This window comes from Procambarus clarkii, chromosome 13 (genome assembly GCF_040958095.1).
Source record: "Procambarus clarkii isolate CNS0578487 chromosome 13, FALCON_Pclarkii_2.0, whole genome shotgun sequence".
In the NCBI taxonomy this organism is placed as follows: Eukaryota; Metazoa; Arthropoda; class Malacostraca; order Decapoda; family Cambaridae; genus Procambarus; species Procambarus clarkii.
Genome location: NC_091162.1, coordinates 31053981 through 31073502, shown reverse-complemented (window position 1 = coordinate 31073502; position 19522 = coordinate 31053981). Strand labels below are relative to the sequence as shown.

General features: G+C 41.7%; 1 protein-coding gene across 8 annotated transcripts in view; it reads right to left on the bottom strand.

Moving 5' to 3' along the window:
• Positions 1-10574: 10574 nt before the first annotated feature.
• The window catches only part of LOC123757285 (high affinity cAMP-specific and IBMX-insensitive 3',5'-cyclic phosphodiesterase 8B), a 787483-nt gene continuing 778535 nt past the window's right edge, over positions 10575-19522 (bottom strand). For all 8 annotated transcript variants that reach the window (XM_069323837.1, XM_069323836.1, XM_069323839.1 and 5 more), the window contains 2 exons: positions 15000-15129; positions 10575-13435 (listed from right to left, as the gene is read on the bottom strand). In XM_069323837.1, the coding sequence (XP_069179938.1) occupies positions 13239-13435; positions 15000-15129 (327 nt within the window). In that variant the 3' untranslated portion in view covers positions 10575-13238. The remainder of the gene's footprint in view (positions 13436-14999; positions 15130-19522) is intronic.

Sequence of the window (19522 nt, the reverse complement as noted above, 5' to 3'; positions counted from 1 at the left end):
AACAGGGACACACTAAAGCACCTCACTTACAGGCTCAGACACAAACGCCCGGCGTATCCACTCCCTAGATGGCGTTGTCGTCTGAGCACCACCTCACCAGAGGTCAGCAGCGGCTGCGTGGTGAGCTGAACAGGGCTGGAAACTGGCCCTCGTGGCCAGTACACCTTGTCCTTACCAGGTGTCGTCGTCCATTTGGTGGGGGTTTCGGGAGCTGACCCACAGATGGCGCGGTCGTCACTGCTCCGTGCTCCAACGCTGGATCCGGGTTCGTAACAGGGCTACAGAAAATAATATGGTGTTTAACGAAGATAAGTTCCAGCTCATGCGCTATGGAAAAAATGAAAATATAAAAACGGAAACCACGTACAAAACTCAGGCAAATCATAACATAGAACGTAAAGGCAATGTAAAGGATCTGGGTGTACTCATGTCGGAAGACCTTACCTTTAAAGAACACAATAAAGTATCCGTCACAACTGCAAGAAAAATGACAGGTTGGATAACAAGAACTTTTCACACTAGAGATGCTATACCGATGATGACACTTTTCAAAACGCTTGTGCTCTCTAGAGCACAAGCGTTTTGAAAAGTGTAGAGTACTGCTGCACAATGACAGCCCCTTTCAAAGCTGGAGAAATTGCTGACCTGGAGAGCGTGCAGAGATCCTTTACTGCTAGAATCCACTCAGTAAAACACCTAAACTATTGGGACCGACTAAAGAGCCTAAATCTGTACTCCCTTGAACGCAGGTGGGAGAGATACATAATAATTTACACGTGGAAAATATTAGAGGGACTGGTCTCAAACCTGCACACAGAAATAACATCACATGAGACCAGAAGACATGGCAGGATGTGCAGAATACCCCCGTTGAAAAACAGAGGTGCAACTGGTACTCTGAGAGAGAACTCAACAACATCAGAGGCCCGAGACTGTTCAACACGCTTCCACTACACATAAGGGGCATAACTGGCCGACCCCTCACAGTGTTCAAGAGAGAACTGGATAAGCACCTCCAAAGGATACCTGATCAACCAGGCTGTGACTCATACGTCAGGCTGTGAGCAGACGCGTCCAACAGCCTGGTTGATCAGTCCAGCAACCAGGAGGCCTGGTCGATGACCGGGCCGCGGGGACGCTAAGCCCCGGAAGCACCTCAAGGTAACCTCAAGGCAAGGTGGAGTGAACGACATGGAAGAAAATGCAGAATAGAACCAGTGAAGAGCAGAGGTGCCATGGGCACAATCAGAGAACACTGTATGAACATCAGAGGTCCACGGTTGTTCAACGTCCTACTAGCGAGCATCAGAAATATTACAGGAACAACCGTGGACATCTTCAAGAGGAACTCGATTGTTTCCTTCAAGGAGTGCCGAACCAACCAGGCTGTGGTGGGTATGTGGGCCTGCGGGCTGCTCCAAGCAACAGCCTGGTGGACCAAACTCTCACAAGTCAAGTCTGGCCTCAGGCCGGGCTTGGGGAGTAAAAGAACTCCCAGAACCCCCATCAACCAGGTACCAGGTATCAACCAGGGTCAGCAAAGTCAGGGTTAGGGAGGCATGGGTAAACTGAGCAAAGACGGAGGGAAGGAAGCGGGAGAACAGACCAGTGGTGGGTGGGCGGGGTCCGGAGGAGGAGGAAGAAGAGAAGGAGACAATGGAGAGGAGCAGTCAAGGACAGCAGCAGGAAGAGGGGGGAGTAGAAAGAGGGGAGCGCACCTCAGCAAGGGCAGCAACCGAGAGGGAAGCGGGGGCCAAAGAAACCTCCATAGCAGGAACAGGGTGTGCAACCACCAAAACGGGAGGGGAAGGAGCAATAGAGTCAGTAGTAGGGGCCGAGGAAGAAAGCGAAGCCTTCTTACCCGCCAGGGAGGAGGAAGGAAAGGAGCCAGGCTTACACTTCTGACTTAAAGAGACCAGTGTCCCAGCAACTACGTACCGGGCAACGGATTCCAGCGTCTCAACAGGAGAAGCTGAACGAGAGCACACACGACATCCATTAGGAGAGTGATGGACATCAGCCCACACCGACAGGCGGCGGGGAGAGTCAATAGACGGAGGAGAAGGATAGGAAGGAGGATCGGAGGGAGACGAGGAAGAAGACACAGGAGACAAGAAAGACCGGGCAGAAAGATGGGGAACCCCAGACAGAGGACCAGGAGGGGGACCCTTCGGGACAGAACTCAACGGAACAGAGGAGGGGGCAGTGGGTGTATCAGGGTCCAAGGCCCGGAAACGGTTGAGAGTCTGAGGAAGGTAGGAAGGATGAGGAGAGGAAGAGCGCAACATGCGAGCATAAGATAAAAATGAGTTCCCTGTTGGGTTATTTGTGGACCTGCGTAAGGCTTTTGACACTGTCAACCATCAAAACCTTCTTCTTAAATTACATCATTATGGAGTCAGAGGACACTCCCTGCAATACCTCAAATCTTACCTTACTGACAGGCTCCAGTATGTTTCTGTGAATAATTCAATTTCTCCCACCCTACCCATCAACATTGGTGTTCCTCAGGGCAGCATACTTGGCCCTCTCCTCTTTCTCATCTACATTAATGACCTTTCAAATGCCTCCCAACACCTGAAACCAATTCTATTTGCTGATGACACAACCTTCATTTACTCCAGTCCTGACCCCCTTGCTCTAAATGCCACAGTAAATACTGAGCTAAATAAAGTCCATCGTTGGCTAACTGCAAACAAACTCACCCTTAACATTGACAAAACTTTCTATATTCTGTTTGGCAATAAATCCTCTAATCAAATAAATCTCAAAATAAACAATACCCAAATTAGTAACAAATTAGATGGCAAATTCCTTGGCATTCTCATTGACCACAAGCTGAATTTCCAGGGACACATTCTAAATATATCAAAAAAAGTTTCAAAACTGTTGGCATTCTTTCTAAGATCAGATATTATGTACCCCGCCCTGCCCTGGTGACTCTCTATTACTCCCTCATCTATCCATATCTCAACTATGGTATTTGTGCTTGGGGTTCTACTACCCAAAATCATTTACGTCCTCTAATTACTCAACACAAAGCTGATATTAGGACAATATCCAACTCTGGCCCCAGACATCACTCGGTACCCCTACTCTGAATATGTTAGATATTAAGTCACTACACATTCTCTCATGTGTATTATACATATATAAAACGCTGAACTGTAATGCCAATCCTGACCTCAAAAGCTTCATAGAAGGTTGTAACAGAACCCATGAGCACCACACCAGAAATAAATACAGTTTTGATATTCCTAGAGTACGCCTTAATCAAACTAGAAATGCTATACAAATCAAGGGACCCAGAATGTGGAATGACCTTCCCAACCATGTTAAAGACTGTACCTCTCTCAACCAGTTTAAGATAAAAACGAAGCTATACCTAATAAATTCCCTGTAACCTACCTTACCCCTCTATTGTCAACCAATGTCTGTTTTTTTTTTAAATGGCATTGTTTGTCGACCTAATTGTATTTGTGCTACTTTTTCAGCCATGTTCCCCCATTTTTTATCTCTTTTTTTTTTATTTGTTCTCAACTCATTTTATTCTTTATGCTCAATTAGTATTAAGCTTCAGTCATTTAAGTTTTTCATGCCCGAAACGCTTTGCGTAATAGTGGCTTTAGGCATTGTATGTACTAGCTGTATCTATAAATCCATCACTCTTTGTAAAATCACTTGTATGTATGTACCTTACCTAAATAGACATTTGATTTGATTTGAAGAGACGTTAGCATAAGGCTGGTGCCGGCGAACCTGGCGCCTCACCTCAGGAAAAGATAAACGCTCCCGGTGCTTCAAGTTGAGGACTGCTGCCTCAAGCTTGTAATGGATACACACATGGGAGAAGGTAGGATGGGCCTCACCACAGTTGAGGCAGCGAGCCTGGGGAGAAGTGCACTCCGACTTAGAGTGACCTTCGCCCCCACACAAAGGACAGAGGGAGAGAGTCCCAGAGCAGCGGAGGGCACCATACCCAAACCTCCAGCACTTGTTACAGAGCCTAGGAGAAGGAATGTACTCCTGGACAGAGCACCTGGCACCAGCAAGAATGACAGCGGGTGGAAGGGTCCTACCATCAAAGGTAATCTTCACAACCTGAAGGGGTTGACGGCGATGAACACGAGGAGGACGAGTAAACGTGTTCACCCGGAGAACAGAATGGCCCTGGGCATCGAGGATATGCTTAATATCATCGTGGCAGTCCTGCAGATTCCGAACACCGGTCACAACATGGGGCGGGAGGAGAATAGTGCCAACACTGGCATTCAACTGAGCATCCTTTGTGACCCGAACAGGGGTCTCGCCAAGGCAGGCTAGCGGGAAGCTGCATCTTGAGAAGGAGCAGCAACGACACGTGTACTGAGACGAGTGGGGTTGAAGGTAACAGAGGCATCCACGGAATCAACAAGATGTCGATGGAGGGAGAAATCATCAGGAGGCGCAGAATCAAGAGGGAGGAGATCAAAGTATTTGTCCCACGAAGAGGGACCAAACAAGGCTTGATAGGCATCAGAACGGGAAGGAATCGAGCGAGTGCGGCCGTGTCGAGGACGGCATTGAGAACCCCCAGAGAGAGAGGGGTTAAAAGGCACAGTAGTTACAACTAGAGATTGCGCCGCACCAGGGGACTAGGTAGTCACCACTGGGGGCTTGTGGCTCGACCCAACCACAGAGGAGGGAGGGGAGCCGAGGGGAGTAGTCAGAGAGGCCAAAGAAGGAGCAAGGTCGGGGCCTAATACATCGGAGGCTACAGAGCCTGGTCTTCCAACACGGACTGACTCAGGGGCGTGGTCGCCCACCCCACGAGCCTGAGAAGGTAAAGGAGGAACAGAACACAACATAGGTACAAAAAAGAAACATTCATTCACGAATGTGCCCCCACACCCACCATGGAGCCACAATTAGAGGCAGGACATCCAACAAGAAGCTATCGCTGATCATGCTGGGGCCTCCTAGGGGTGCGTCGTGAGTATACGCCCCACAAACGCTACCTTAAGAACCGTCAGTCCATCGAGATCGGGTTCAGTGACAAAAGGGGGATTGACAATAAAAGGTTCCCCTCGCTCTCGATGTTGGGTACTACAGTTCTACGGGTGCAAGAGTATGCCTCCTCAAGCACCCGGGCGTCAAAATAGAAGAAGTCCAAAGGAATAACCAAAAACAAGTAAAAGGTCAACAGGAAACGACAAGCAGATAGGTGAAGAGGGGGAGAAAAACGAAACAGAAGGAAAAGGAAAAGTAGTTCAGCACAATTTGAGAGGACAGCAGCAGGAGCACAAGGCTACAAAAGGACAGAGGACTGTCCCAAGGAGCATCACACTCCGGCAGCCGCCCACTAAGCCCCCCTCACGGTATCAGCGAGCTGAACGGGGAGTGGGGGGAAATAGTGGCTTTAGGCATTGAATTACTAGCTCTATCTATGAATTCATCAATATTTGTATCACTCCTTGTATGTATATACTTTACCTGAATAAACATTTGAATTTTGAATTTTTTTGAACACACATGTTATCAAAATGTGTTGAAGTTACTTTCTGCTGTAGACATTGGTGACAAAATCTTTGCTACTATAAATAGGGTGGTTGTTTCTTGTAGATTTTATTTTTATCTCAAAATTGTGTTAATCAGTGCACTGAGAAGTAATCTTGATGAGGTCCTGAGTTAGAAATAATCAGTGTTAAAAAAAACATTTAAATGTCAAAGCAGGAGAAAGGAATAATTTGTCAATGATAAGAGTAACAATGGCAATCAACATGAGCCTTCATACCACACCAGTTATTATGGCACTGCATTTAATATAATGTACATTAAAGTGATTCTTTTTTTTATAAATTTATAAATCCCCATGTAACAGCATTTTCAAATGTTTTTCTATTTATGTAAAAATATAAAATGAGATAAAACAAAATGTTACAAATTGCTATGATTCTTCTCTAACTTTTGGCACTTGATCTCTCTGGGAATGTCCCTTCTTGGAAGTCTTATGCACAATCTTCTCCAGATGTTTCAAATACCTTCAAATTATTAAAGATAAGAAGAAATGCATAAAACATTTCTCAAGGAATTTTACATCATATTTGGCCTCTTAGTATTCTCAACATTTCAAAAAGCTTGGAAATTAACCTTGTTAATTTTAAGATTAGTACTTTTAAGTAGGGAGAAATGGCTTAAGAAAAGTGAATGCGGGTAAAAAGAGCTACTGAGCATTGTTATGATGTGGCCAAGGCTGTGTCCAGGAATAATATCATTTATTTAAATTGCAATCAAGTGGTCAGGTAATGCTATGTATTTACAAATCCTGAGACATCTTTGATGTTAGGGCTAGGCAGGCTTGGCAGTGGGCTACATGTATGGTATACACATCCACCCTTTGTTACTGAACCCAAAGTGCTCTCCCTCTATGAATACAGTTGAAATGGACTTCCAATTTCACACCTCACAGTGGACGTCAATGACTAATATTCTCACAAGAATGTTGATATCAGTAGGAACTTACTCTTCATTTTTCAAATACCATATTAATGCTATGAAGTAGCTAATTTTCTAATAACTTTATTTTATTTAAACTTATTGTATCATTTTTGTTCTATATGTCCAATTACCCATATGTATTACAGTTAACTTTTTAATGTAACTCTAAGCTTAATATATATTTGTATTCATAGTTAAGCACTGAGCAACTGTTCTATATATATGGCTGCTATACCAGACACCAGATTCCATTGCCATTATTTTCTACATTCAAATGTATTGACATTCTGTTTCTAACATGTTTACAAAAGCATTGAAAATTCTGTGACAGTTTAATCTGAGTAATAACAATAATATTTAATGTTTCAGAAAAGGTCAGTAATTTGTTTTTATTCCAATTAATAGTATTACATATTCCATATAGCCATGAAAAAGCTACAATCAATGTTTCTCTTTTTTAGAAACTTGTTTAAATGCAATAAGTAAATTAATTATAAGTTAATATTTGTTGGTATCAAACAAATTACTGTACTCAAACAGGCAGTGTTGTTTTACTATTTTACAGAAGGATGAATATCACCCAAATGTGGAAATATATATCTTGACAGAAAAGTTAATTTTTTTATCCAAATATCACTTTCACATATTTGGAAAGTATGGTACTTGAGGTACTGCAATATGTTTTGTTTTTACAACCCTTAGTGTGTGAAAATTGTATAAATAATGTTTTTACTCTTGGGTTATGTGAGGAGGCCTGGCACGTGTTTGAGGACCTCTCCTACTCTTGAGCTGTTATTAGAGTATTGCTCTTGTATAATGTCACTCAAAGTCAGGAAAAAGATATATCATTATGAAAATCACAACACAGAACTCTCTATAAATTATGACATCAATGGTGGGAGATGGCTATAAATATAATAAAAAAAATGGGTTTGCTTAAAATTTCTAAAAATATTTGTTAATTTGCAAAAAAATTATCCTTATGATGATTTTTGTCTATAACAACATTCTGTGTATCTGGCACATAAAGGAAAGCTCTCAACTAAATTTTTTTTTGTATATAATATAATATTCCAACATAATGTGATATACGAGAAGTGCATGTGTGTCGGCAGGTGACTGAGGAGGCTAACGACAGGAGGGAACCCACACATGGTCCAGCCTTGTGCTTCACATACACACACATGTATACACAGTCATACTGTTACAGTGAAATTCCTAGAGTGTGGGCAGCCACATTTCTAATGTGTAAAATATGTTTATTATGACAAATTTATAAAGTAATCAAACAAGCAGTAAATTCAAATGATACTGTGATAACCTATTAGAGTCAGCAAATAACAATGGGCAGTTCCCTATAAAAGATGCTTCATTAATGTTTAATAATCTTTTAGTATTAAAACAAATTTTATCTTGAGTGTACCAATATAGTGGAAGGATTGTTCAAATCCTTGGTGAACAATGCTTATAAAACCAGCGCTGAATGTAATGAAACGCCATTTTCTGGGTGAGTCCCGGAGGCTCCCCGGAGCTATCCCAGGCTGATATGCTAATGTCAGACTTTGGCATCAGTCATGTGTATGGAGTTCTTAGGCCTACCGGGGACCACAGCCAGAACCGGGCCCCCTCAGAGAGGCAAGGGGAGCAATGGCCTATAGAAGCCCCCGTGTGGATGGAAGCATTCTATGTCTGCCATCGACCGGAACAGGCACCCAGAAAGGTAAGCACCTCAAAACAAACCCCTATTCTGGTTAAAATTGCTACCAAAAACCGAACTAGTGGATAGAACTCCCCAACCGAAAACAAGCAAACTAGTGTGACGTCACACACCACCGCGCCGCTGTCTGCACAGCTCCCCCCTCCCCGGGAGGGGGGGAGGGGGAAGAGGGAGCCCCAGACCCTCCACGCCGGCTACCCACACCTCAGTTGTTGAGGCTGGATGTCAAAAAGGTGAAAAAATGCCGACCGGAGGGAGGGAGGGATGCCGGGGAGCCTCCGGGACTCACCCAGAAAATGCCGTTTCATTACATTCAACGCTGGTTTTCTGGGGGGAGCCCCGTCGGCTCCCCGGAGCTAACTACCCACAGACAGAAAAAAGAGGGACTTACCCGGGAGGCGGTCGTCGCTCACTCCTCAACTTGAAGCCGAGACAACTGGCTGCAACCGCCGACCCAAAGCAACACAGACCTGACGGGGCCCAGGGACATTCACAAGGTAACGAGCAGCCAGGACCCTGTTCGACCGCCAAAATCCCAGCGCCCGAATATCAGACCAAGACATATTCCCAAAGACGGCAGCAAGAGCCGCGAACTTACGAACGTCATGGGCACGGGGATAGACCGCAGGCTGGCTGGACTTAATAACCCTGCGGACGACCTGGGAGACCCGAACCCGCGAACAGGGAAGAAGGGAAACCGGATCAACCCACAGCGCGTCCCCGGACACAGAAGCCGTGGCACGCAAATAACGGCGAAGCGCCGCAACCGGACACAAAACATGATGCACCCCCGGCCTGACCAACCAAGCATCAACCACCCATGGACCCCTCCGGAACGCAGCATTCTTCGCCAGAAAAGAAGGAGACGGCTGCAAACGAATAAAACAATCACCACAACCAAAAGAGCAGAAACCCCTGCGCCGGAGAACATGAAGCTTCCCTACCCGACCCCCAGAGGCCAAAGCCAACAAGAAAAGTGCCTTGGAAAAACAATCCTGGACCGAAGGGGCCACAATGAGCAGAAGGGGAAGGATGAGGCGATGCGGATTGAACCAGGATCGAAGCGACCTCCACCCCCAAGTCCGGGTCTCGAAAAGCAAAGCGGGGCAGCCCCGGGGCATCCGGGTGAGCAACCAACCGAGCACGTTGCAACAGACAAAACCTAGACTGCAACGCACGCGCCGTCTGTACCCGAATAGAATCATCAGAGGATTGGGTAAATTGAGTCACAAGCAAGCAGCAACACTCACAGGACTCAGGGTCGAAAGTATCACCGACCCAACAGGCAGCATGGCAGAGGCAAAAACAATGAGGGTCACCCTGAGACAAGGGCACCGAGCAACCCTCAAACTCACACACAGCGAGTGGGGACTCCGGGGTCACATCCATCGGACCCACACGCCCCCTAGAGGATTCCTAGGGTCCTGAGCATTTACGTTAAGAGGACTCGCGCTCAGGTAGTCCCAGGCAGGGTGCTGCAAACCGGCGCCCAAAACTACCAAGCAAACTTCTATAGCTGAACCCCAGGGACGTGTACACTCATGGGGACCTAGCAGGGGGCGCCACCGAGGAGAACAGTGGAAGGGCAAAAACAAACTTAAGAAAATGACAGAACCCTCCCACCAGGCAAAAACAAAAAGAAAAACAAAACCCCGCAAGAGGACAGCGAACCCCAAGGAACAGAGCCGGCCGCGATGTCGGGAATACAAGCTGTGCAGCACCCTGCGCCCCTACCAGTGCAAACTGCCTCTTACCTGCCGGTAACAAGGGAGAACAGAGCACCCAAGAGCCCAACAGGCGGCCGAAAAACCAAAAGGCAAAACGGACCAGCAGAGGCAGACCCCGAGGAGCATGTGGAAGGTGGCCCCAAACCCCAAGGGCAGTACTTACAGGGCACCTAGTGAAGGCAGCCCTAGGCGCATGAAGCCCGAGTACTGAAGATAACTCCTGGCTCTCGCACCCTCAAAACCAACACCACACGCAAAGCACAGTGCAGTAGCGACACCGGAGCCAGAGCACATGACCATTGCCTATAGCATCAGCCTCAAGAACTGAGGTGTGAGTAGCCGGCATGGAGAGTCTGGGGCTCCCCCTTCCCCCTCCCTGGGAGGGGGGAGCTGCGCAGACAGCGGCGCGGCGGTGTGACGTCACACTAGTTTACTTGTTTTCGGTTGGGGAGTTCTATCCACTAGTTCGGCTTTTGGTAGCAATTTTAACCAGAATAGGGGTTTGTTTTAAGGCGCTTACCTTTCTGGGTGCCTGTTCCGGTCGATGGCAGACATAGAATGCTTCCAACCACACGGGGGCTTCTATAGGCCATTGCTCCCCTTGCCTCTCTGAGGGGGCCCGGTTCTGGCCATGGTTCCCGGTAGGCCTAAGAACTCCATACACATGACTGATGCCAAAGTCTGACATTAGCATATCAGCCTGGGATAGCTCCGGGGAGCCGATGGGGCTCCCCCCAGAAAACCTCCATATTTCTCTGTAAACTGACAAAGACTCATCATCTTGCATGCATGCACGTCACACAAGTTCCCTCCCACCTAACCTATGACAGCAAGCACTAACAATGGGAAATCCTTATGTATTACAAAATATAAGAAGATATATGTATCTGTGTATATGAACCAATATTATTTATAAAAATTCTTCTTGAACCTCTTATATATATATTAAAAAATTAAGACTTAAATAGCCTCTGATCTGATACTTTATATAAAGTGCTGCTTTGAACACTGATTAACTTTGCAAATGGATGAAGGTGTTGAGTAAAGGAGGTTGTGTTGACCCTTGACCAAAATAACAAAATTGTTTCCAAAGTTAGGATATGGAAACATGTAAATTCTGCTTGATCGGGTAAAGCTCTATGTGCTGTTACACTGATGTAACACTTCTTACCATAATGCAAAAAATCAAACACAACTTGTAATGTTATTTCATCCTAACTCAACACCTGCATGTCTTGCCAAGTTAGGCATCTAGATAAACAACACCAAAGCTACACTCAGACTCCAAACACACTATTTTCAACTAACAATTTAATGCCTAAGGCCTTTCTTCCGGTAAGGTTCAGCTTTTAAATAACACACAAAATTGAGCCTTACTGGTCCAAAATATTTAAGACTAATTTGGTTTGTTGGAGCAGTTGTAAATTTGTATTTTGTCAACATCAGACAGGTAAAAACAGGCAAAATATTACCAAGATATAAATGTTAATTCCACTACAACAAGGGCACATATATATATATATTATACCATGTGTCTCAGTGTAATAACTTATAATCTGGTAAGTCAACATTTGTTCTCTTTATGCTGTTGACCATTATGAAAATATCACCATCCATGTAACTATATGCAACACATGTATGCTAATTGTTTTCATTCAGGTACACGAGACACTTTTAAACTTACAAATCTCTTTAACAATACAGGTAGACTTCCTATAGGGCATCACCCATGTGCACTACTCTAAAGCTCTGTGTTATCATTTGTGGCTGAGGGAACACTGGTGGAGTTCTGCTGACCAGCTCCCACTCATCTGGCACTCACGCTATCATTCTATGCTTCTAGTACTTAATATCTTTTTTTCTTTAAAAAATAGATTACGTATTTTGACATTTTTATATACATGTCTCACTTTTTGTTAACTACTCCCATATGTAATATATTGCTGGTTTAAGGTCAGCTATGAACTCCACAGTTAATATGTAAAATTAAATCTCTGAAGAATACCAAGGGAGAGTTAATGGTAACACTGACAAGAGTATGAATATTCTACTATAGGCTGAGCATTACATAATATCCTGCACCAATGGCAGATAATATCTCTTGGCAAAATATACTTACCACTAGACTAGCTGCACAGAATTTATGACACCAACTAATGAAAACTTTTCTGACTCTCCATCCCAAACACACTCTAGCAAAGCAATAGATTTAATTTGACTAGAAGAACCTTGGCTGGAATGATCCATGATATTTTGCTCAACAAAATGTAATCATGGTATCAAGTGATAGTATACACAAGCATGGGTCTCCAGTACCAAGATAATAGAGGATACGAGTCAACAACTGGATACATTAGTTGATTACCATAACATGATGGATAAAGGCCTCGAGGGTAATGCTAGCCTCAAATTGTGATCATAGGCCAGGATGGTAATTACTATTATAAATTTAGCATCATAAGCTTGCAACTGTAATGATCACTTGTCCAGCTTTGTGAATTGTGATCATGATCATTTTGTGATCATGATCACTTGCCCAGCAACATGTTAACCAGGCCAGAATCATGATCATTAATGTAAGATGATGACTACTTAGCATAGTCCTCAGAGCTCGTGACTCTTGCTAAGTCAAGCAAGAATCTTCAAGAATCTTCAACTCTGAAGACCATGCCAACCAAGGAATATGACCACGAATCCACAATCATGATTACGTGGCCAGGATAGTGATGATAAACCTAGGATGATCAGTAAGCCAAGGATTGATCAGTAGGTCAAGGCTATGATCAGTAGCATGCTAGGTATGAGGTGAATCATCAGCATAATGTACACTAGTAAATGCAGTTCATTTAAAAAAAACTGAATTTTCAAACATTTATGAAGTTAAAAGAGAGAACTAAAAGAGACAGCAAGCAAGACAAAAGAAAGTTGACCTCCAAGGCAAGAGACCTGGAAAATGTGACAGATGCCGACAAATCTGAATTACACTTGAGTTTGTCTACTAACTTGAGTTATAACAACTTTAGTGCTTTTTTCTGAGAAAATGCATAGTACTGTATTCTTGATTAGCTTTTTACTACAATGTAATAACCCCCAAAAACTCAAGATTCAGATTTGGGGCAGAGGGAAATAGCCCTCACTATATTAAAAATTTTCATAATAAAATAATTACAAACTGAATATATCTACCAGTCTGGATGCTTTGGGTCATACCCTCGAGGTTACCTTGAGGGTACTTAGGCTACCCCTTTCATACATTGATCACGTCATGAAAAAGAGTTTGTATTCATTGACCGAGATATTCTACATATCACGTATCACTAGCTTGCTTTTTCATCTTGATTAATATTTTTACAAGTAATTGCACCATTTTGTTCATCAACCTCGCGTTCATCTTCAGCCTTACTGAGAGGTTGGTTGTTGGAGGCTGTATTACCATTTGCAGCTTCCTGCTGTTCCTTCCAGTATTGATAGTTCCGTCTAAGATGGCCCATCAGCTCAGGAACATCTGCTAATGCTGCAAGGAAAAGTTTACATTTTTACCGGATCTGTATGTAGTCTTGCAAGGGTATTTATTATCAAAAGCAAGAAAGTATTTAAATTCAGACATTAAAACTTTAGCTTAGTCACAAGTCTAAAGTCTAATAAAAGTGTTTCTTACAGAGTACATGCATATATAATACACACTTTATAGTTTGAACTAAAGAACTGTAAGTGTGTAAATAAAACAGCACAATGTTCAAAACAAGCAGCTCATAACTAAACAGTACCAGGTCTGAGTCTCTTGTTGGATGAGACAGTTGAGCACTTGTCTTTGCACCTGATGTCTCTTCAGCAAGCAGTAAATAAGTAACTCAGAGTTTGACAACTGTTGTGGGTTGCATTCTGGGTAAGGTTAACTATTGACGTAGGCCCTAGGGGACCTTGATAAACCTAACTAGCACATTTGATGTCCTTGACATTATGAATCAATATAAAATTTATAAATTGCCATATATTTTACATGTTAGCACCTCACTCATCATCTTGCTCAACTGCTCTCCTTTTATGCATTATAGTTTATGCTATTTTTGTCATGTCATTAAAGCCTTGTTCAATTGTTTTGTCTTCATTCTTTTACTAAATATATTTTGTGTACATCAGACAAACATAAGATAAAGGTAAATCTACTAAAAATTTACACTTCTACTGATGTTGATCAATCTTATTCAATTGATGAATCTCACCCTCTCCTGCTTCAAACATGTCATTGATGTACCCTACCCTCTCCTGTCTCAAACATGTAACTGGAGTACCTCCACCCTCCCCTGCCCCAAACATGTCATTGGTGTTTGAGGCAGGAGAGGGTGGGGTACATGTCATTGGTGTACCCCACCCTCTCCTGCCTCAAACATGTCATTGATGTATACCTGGAGAGGGTTCTGAGAGTTCTACTCCTCGAGCCCGGCCTGAGGCCAGTCTTGATGTACAGTATCTCACTAACTCCTACATACAACATGTCATTGATGTATTGCTCTAACTTGTACATAAAACATGTCATTGATGTATTGCTCTAACCCGTACATAAAACATGTCATTGATGTATCGCTCTAATCCCTACATAAAACATGTCATTGATGTATCAGTCTAACCCCTACATAAAACATGCCATTGATGTATCACTCTAACCCCTACATAAAACATGCCATTGATGTATCACTCTAACCCCTACATAAAACATGTCATTGATGTATCACTCTAACCCTTACATAAAACATGTCATTGATTTATCACACTAATCCCTACATAAAACATATCATTAAACATGTTCTGGACATGTCTGTCCAAAACACTGTGTGTTAGTGGCTTTGCAAGAATATAAAAATACCAATCTTATATAATCTCACAAACCCATTGTACCTTCTTGTAAATAAATTTATTATTATTATTATGGATGTCCTCTATATAAAATGAGTTATTAATGTACCTTGAGTTGATATCGGGGCTTAGCATCCCCGTGGCCCGGTCCTCGACCAGGCTTCCTGGTCTAGGATATCTTGTATCCTACTATACCTATATAAAACATTATCGATATATCTCACCATCCCATGCATCAAACATGTCATTGATGAAGAAGTCAATGAAGCCAATTTGAGACTTGGGGATAGAGCATGTGGTGCGGTCAAATTGTGGCATCACAATCGGCAGATTACGCTTCTTCTCCTCCTCTGTCTGATTGAGCAATAAAGAAATGAGTTAATTTATACAAAAATTGTCAATACAAAACAACTTAAAGAGTGAAATAATCTGTTATGCATTCATGAATATCATAAAGCAGTCAAGCAAAATTACAGTATGTAAACAGTTGAAGGGCCAAATATTTGTAACATAAAGGAGGTAGAAAGAAGAATATATGTAAATACCTAAGTGAAGTTTCAGGATGAGAGCTTTGAAAATACTGACAGTTTTGGCATCAACTGCCTTCTCATTTAACTTTTTCCAACTACCTGCCATTCTGTTTGCAAGAGCAAACTTTCTAATATATTTTGGCATCTTTATGTCCTTAGCTTGAATCTATGACCTCTTATTCTTCAAGTTGCAGGTTTCCAGAATTCCTCTTTGTCAATTCCTGTTACTATTTTTTATGTAGTGATCATACTGAATTTTTTTCTTCTGTTGTCTAGCTCTGATTTATTCAACACCTCTAGCCTCTCATCATAGCTCTTGTGCTATGTTTCAAAAGCCATTTAGTGGCATACCTTTGCACCTTTTCCAGTTTGCTAATGTGCTTCTTGAGATATGGGCTCCATACAATCACTGCACATTCTAATTTTCTCACCAGTCATGAACAATTTCTTTAATATTTTACCATACAGCAGTACCTCAGCTTACAAATTTAATTCGTTCCCAGATACGGCTCGTAAGCCAAATATTCATAAACTGAAGCAAATTTCCCCATAAGAAATAATGTAAATTCAATTAATCCATACCAGACTCCACAAAAAAATTAACTTCAAAGTAAATTTAGACCTAATTCACCAAAATCCTCAGTACTAAAGTATGTACAAATTATTACTTACCTTTACTGATGACTCTTGTTGGCATGTGGAAGATGATGAAGAGGTGGGAGGGGGTGAGGTGATACTGTTTAGAAGGGAAGTCCTCTTCCTTGATAACATCAGACAGTGATGACTTCTCTGGGGTACACTCTCTGGAACGTTTTGCCTGCATACCACTAGGACCTGCTTGTGGCTCACTGCTTAATTTTCTCACTAAAAATGATGCATAGAGGATTGTTTTTCCTTCGTTGTAACACTTGTCTGTAGTGAGGCACAACATTGTCATTAAAAAGGTTAATGCAATGGCCTAATACAGCTTGCTCTAAGTGAGTCATTTCAACAAAAGTTTGCATTTCTTCCCACAGCCTACACCACTTCCTAATTGTTGAGGAAGGGACATTCTCTACTGCCTCCTCCTCCCCTGAAGACATTTTCTCAGCTGCCTCTTGTTGCTGCTCACATGTGAAGGGCTAGGAGTTCTTCAGTGGTCAGTTCTTCGCTGTGTTCCTCCACCAACTTCTCCACATCAGCACCATCCAAGTCCAAGCCCAATTTCCGGCCCAGAATAACAATTTCCTCAACAATAGGCATTTCAGGTCCAGGCTCAAACCCTTCAAAGTCTAGTTCTGAAATACATTCAGGCCACAATTTTCTCCAGCCAGAGATCAGGGTTCTTTGAGTCACTTCTTGCCAGGCTTTGTCAACAAGTTTTAAAACACTACAAAAGTTAAAATGTTTTTTTCCAAAATTCTTTGAGGGTGAGGTTTGTGACTTCAGTCACTTCAAAACATTTCCGGAAAATTATCCTTTCATAAAGTTTCTTAAAATTGGATATGATTTTCTGGTCCAAAGGCTGAATTAGAGGAGTGGTGTTAGGAGGAAGGAACTTTATTGTAACAAAATTAAATTTGTCCAACAATGCATCTTCCAAGCCTGGAGGATGAGCAGGAGCATTGTTGAGGAGAAGCAGGGCCTTGAGTGGAAAACTTTTCTCCTGCAGATATTTTTTTATGGCAGAGCAAACCATCTCATTCACCCACTCCGTAAAAAATTGCCTTGTCACCCATGCCTTACCATTAGCCTTCCACATCACACACATTTGGATTTTCTGCACATTATATTTTTTGAAAACCCTTGGATTTTCAGAATGATACACAAGCAAGAGTTTCATTTTCAAATCGCATACACAGCAGAAGCGTAAACCTATCTTTCATAAGCTTGTGTCCGGGCAATGACTTCTCCTCCAAGGTAATATATGTCCTCTTAGGCAATCTTTTCCAGAAGAGTCCTGTCTCATCAATATTAAATACTTGTTGTTTTAGGTATCCCCTCACTCTCTACAAACTCTTTAAATTCGTAAATAAATCTTTCAGCCGCTGGCTTGCTGAGCTGGCAGCCTTCCCGGCCATGCCTCACAACACTATGAATACCGCTTCTTTTTCCAAATTTCTCACACCATCCCCTGCTTGCCTTAAACTCTCCCACTGTTGCATGGGGCTTACATCCTGTTCTTCAGGGCTCCTGTAAACAGATGCCATCTAAAAAAAAAATTGAATTGTCTGCTTCTCTCTTGGCTGTAAGAGAGTCAGTACTGTGAGAGTGACCAGGACTGGTGCATGTAGCTGGATCTCATAGCACCGCAGTGCAGCCAGGGGCCACAGCACTACATAATAATAATGAATAAAATAAGTAACTTGGATTAATTTGTTTTGATAGTGTCACAGATGATCCTAACTGTGATGAATACTATGTACATTGTTCAGATATCATTGAACACAATACTGGCTATGATGTTCACAGCATGAGGCAGATAGCCACAGCACTCAGCCATTGTTTAATGCATATACACATCATGAAACAACCTCATGCTCCCCCACAATATTACTTTGAGGAAATGGATTCATATTCAGGAATTAGTGACAGGGATGTGATAATAAGGCCTTCTTTAGTGATTGTGGTATATCTGAAAACTTGAACCCGACCAATGCCAATACTTAAAATAACTCTTTGAGTGCCTGAGTCTAACCTAACTTAATCAACTTTGTCCAAGGTGTTGTCTCTGCCTTACCATTTACCTAATGTTCTCTCATTCCTATAATTTCCTCAGTAATCAGTCAAGTCTCCATGCACTTATGCAAGCATCTACCTCAGTATCATTGTAAAATCTTACTCTTAAATCTAATTTTACCCTATTCTTTTTTAAATTTTAAATTTAATTGTTCTGATTTATGTCATTTATTGAAATTAATTATTGATCTCATTTTGTTCCCTTAATTAAGTTCATACTAATTATAGGTTAAAGACCTAAGCTAAATATAATTAATTATCTAAGATTATTTTACTTTACAATCATCATTTGTCAATTTTGTATATATTCATCTTGACAGTCTCTACTGTTTTTTTTTGTTCTCTCCACCAAACTTGTGTATCCTTCATGGCTATCTAGTGATCTTTATTCTACTTCTAATTGTTTCAATTCTTTTGTTTACTTGCATTTATTGTTGTGTTTTGCTATAATTATTCTCTAATTATAGCAGACTTTGTATTTATGTAAGCATTTACCTCAGTGTCTTAGTAAAATCTTGCTCATAAATATAATCTTACCCTGTTATTTTTGTTTTTGCTTATAATTTTTAAATTTAATTGTAATTTGATTTATACACCATTTATTGTAATTAATTACTGAGCTCATTTTTTTTCTTCTTAAGTTCATACTAATTATAGGTTCACAACTAAGCTATATTAAATAATTGATTTTTTAGATTATCTTTACGATTATTATTTGTCTTTATTTTTTGCTATATATTATTCTTGTCAGTCTACTGTTTTTTTCTTCTCTCTTAACCTAACTACTGTATCCTTCCTGGCTATCTACGGGAATCTTTGCTCTACTTCTAATTATTTCTATTTCTTGTGTATCTACGTTTATTGTTGTGTTTTGCTACAATTACTTTCTATTTACAGCAGTTTTAGTATTTAACTGTTCCTATAATTGCTTATCTTATTGTATCGTGACATTATTGTATCTATATGCTTATTGATATTGATCCTGATCGAAATCTTCTGTCTCATACCCACACTCATCAGCACATTGATCATCATTATTGCAGGTATTACACAGCAATTCTTGCAAAAAACAAATTCCTAAATAGCACCTGCTTATCAGTTTGCAACCAAAATGTTAGGTCACTTGGTAAACATTTTGATGATATAAATGCACTACTCACAGCACTAGGTACTAATTTATCATTCATCATTTTAACAGAAACTTGGCTAAGTAAAGACTATACCCAACTCTACAATTTAGCTGGTTATAAAGCCATTCATAACTGCAGGCCTAATAAAAAAGGAGGTGGCACAGCAATATATTACAAAGATACCTTCATTTGCAATAGTGTCATCAGTGATAGAGACGACTATTGTGAATATACCTTTGCCAAGTTCTCCAGTAAATCCCTTAAATCCTCTCTGACTATCGGTGCCATCTATAGATTTCCTAATACCAACATAGCTTCATTCTCAGATAACGTAAAGAATCTTATCATAAATAACAATCTCAACAAAAA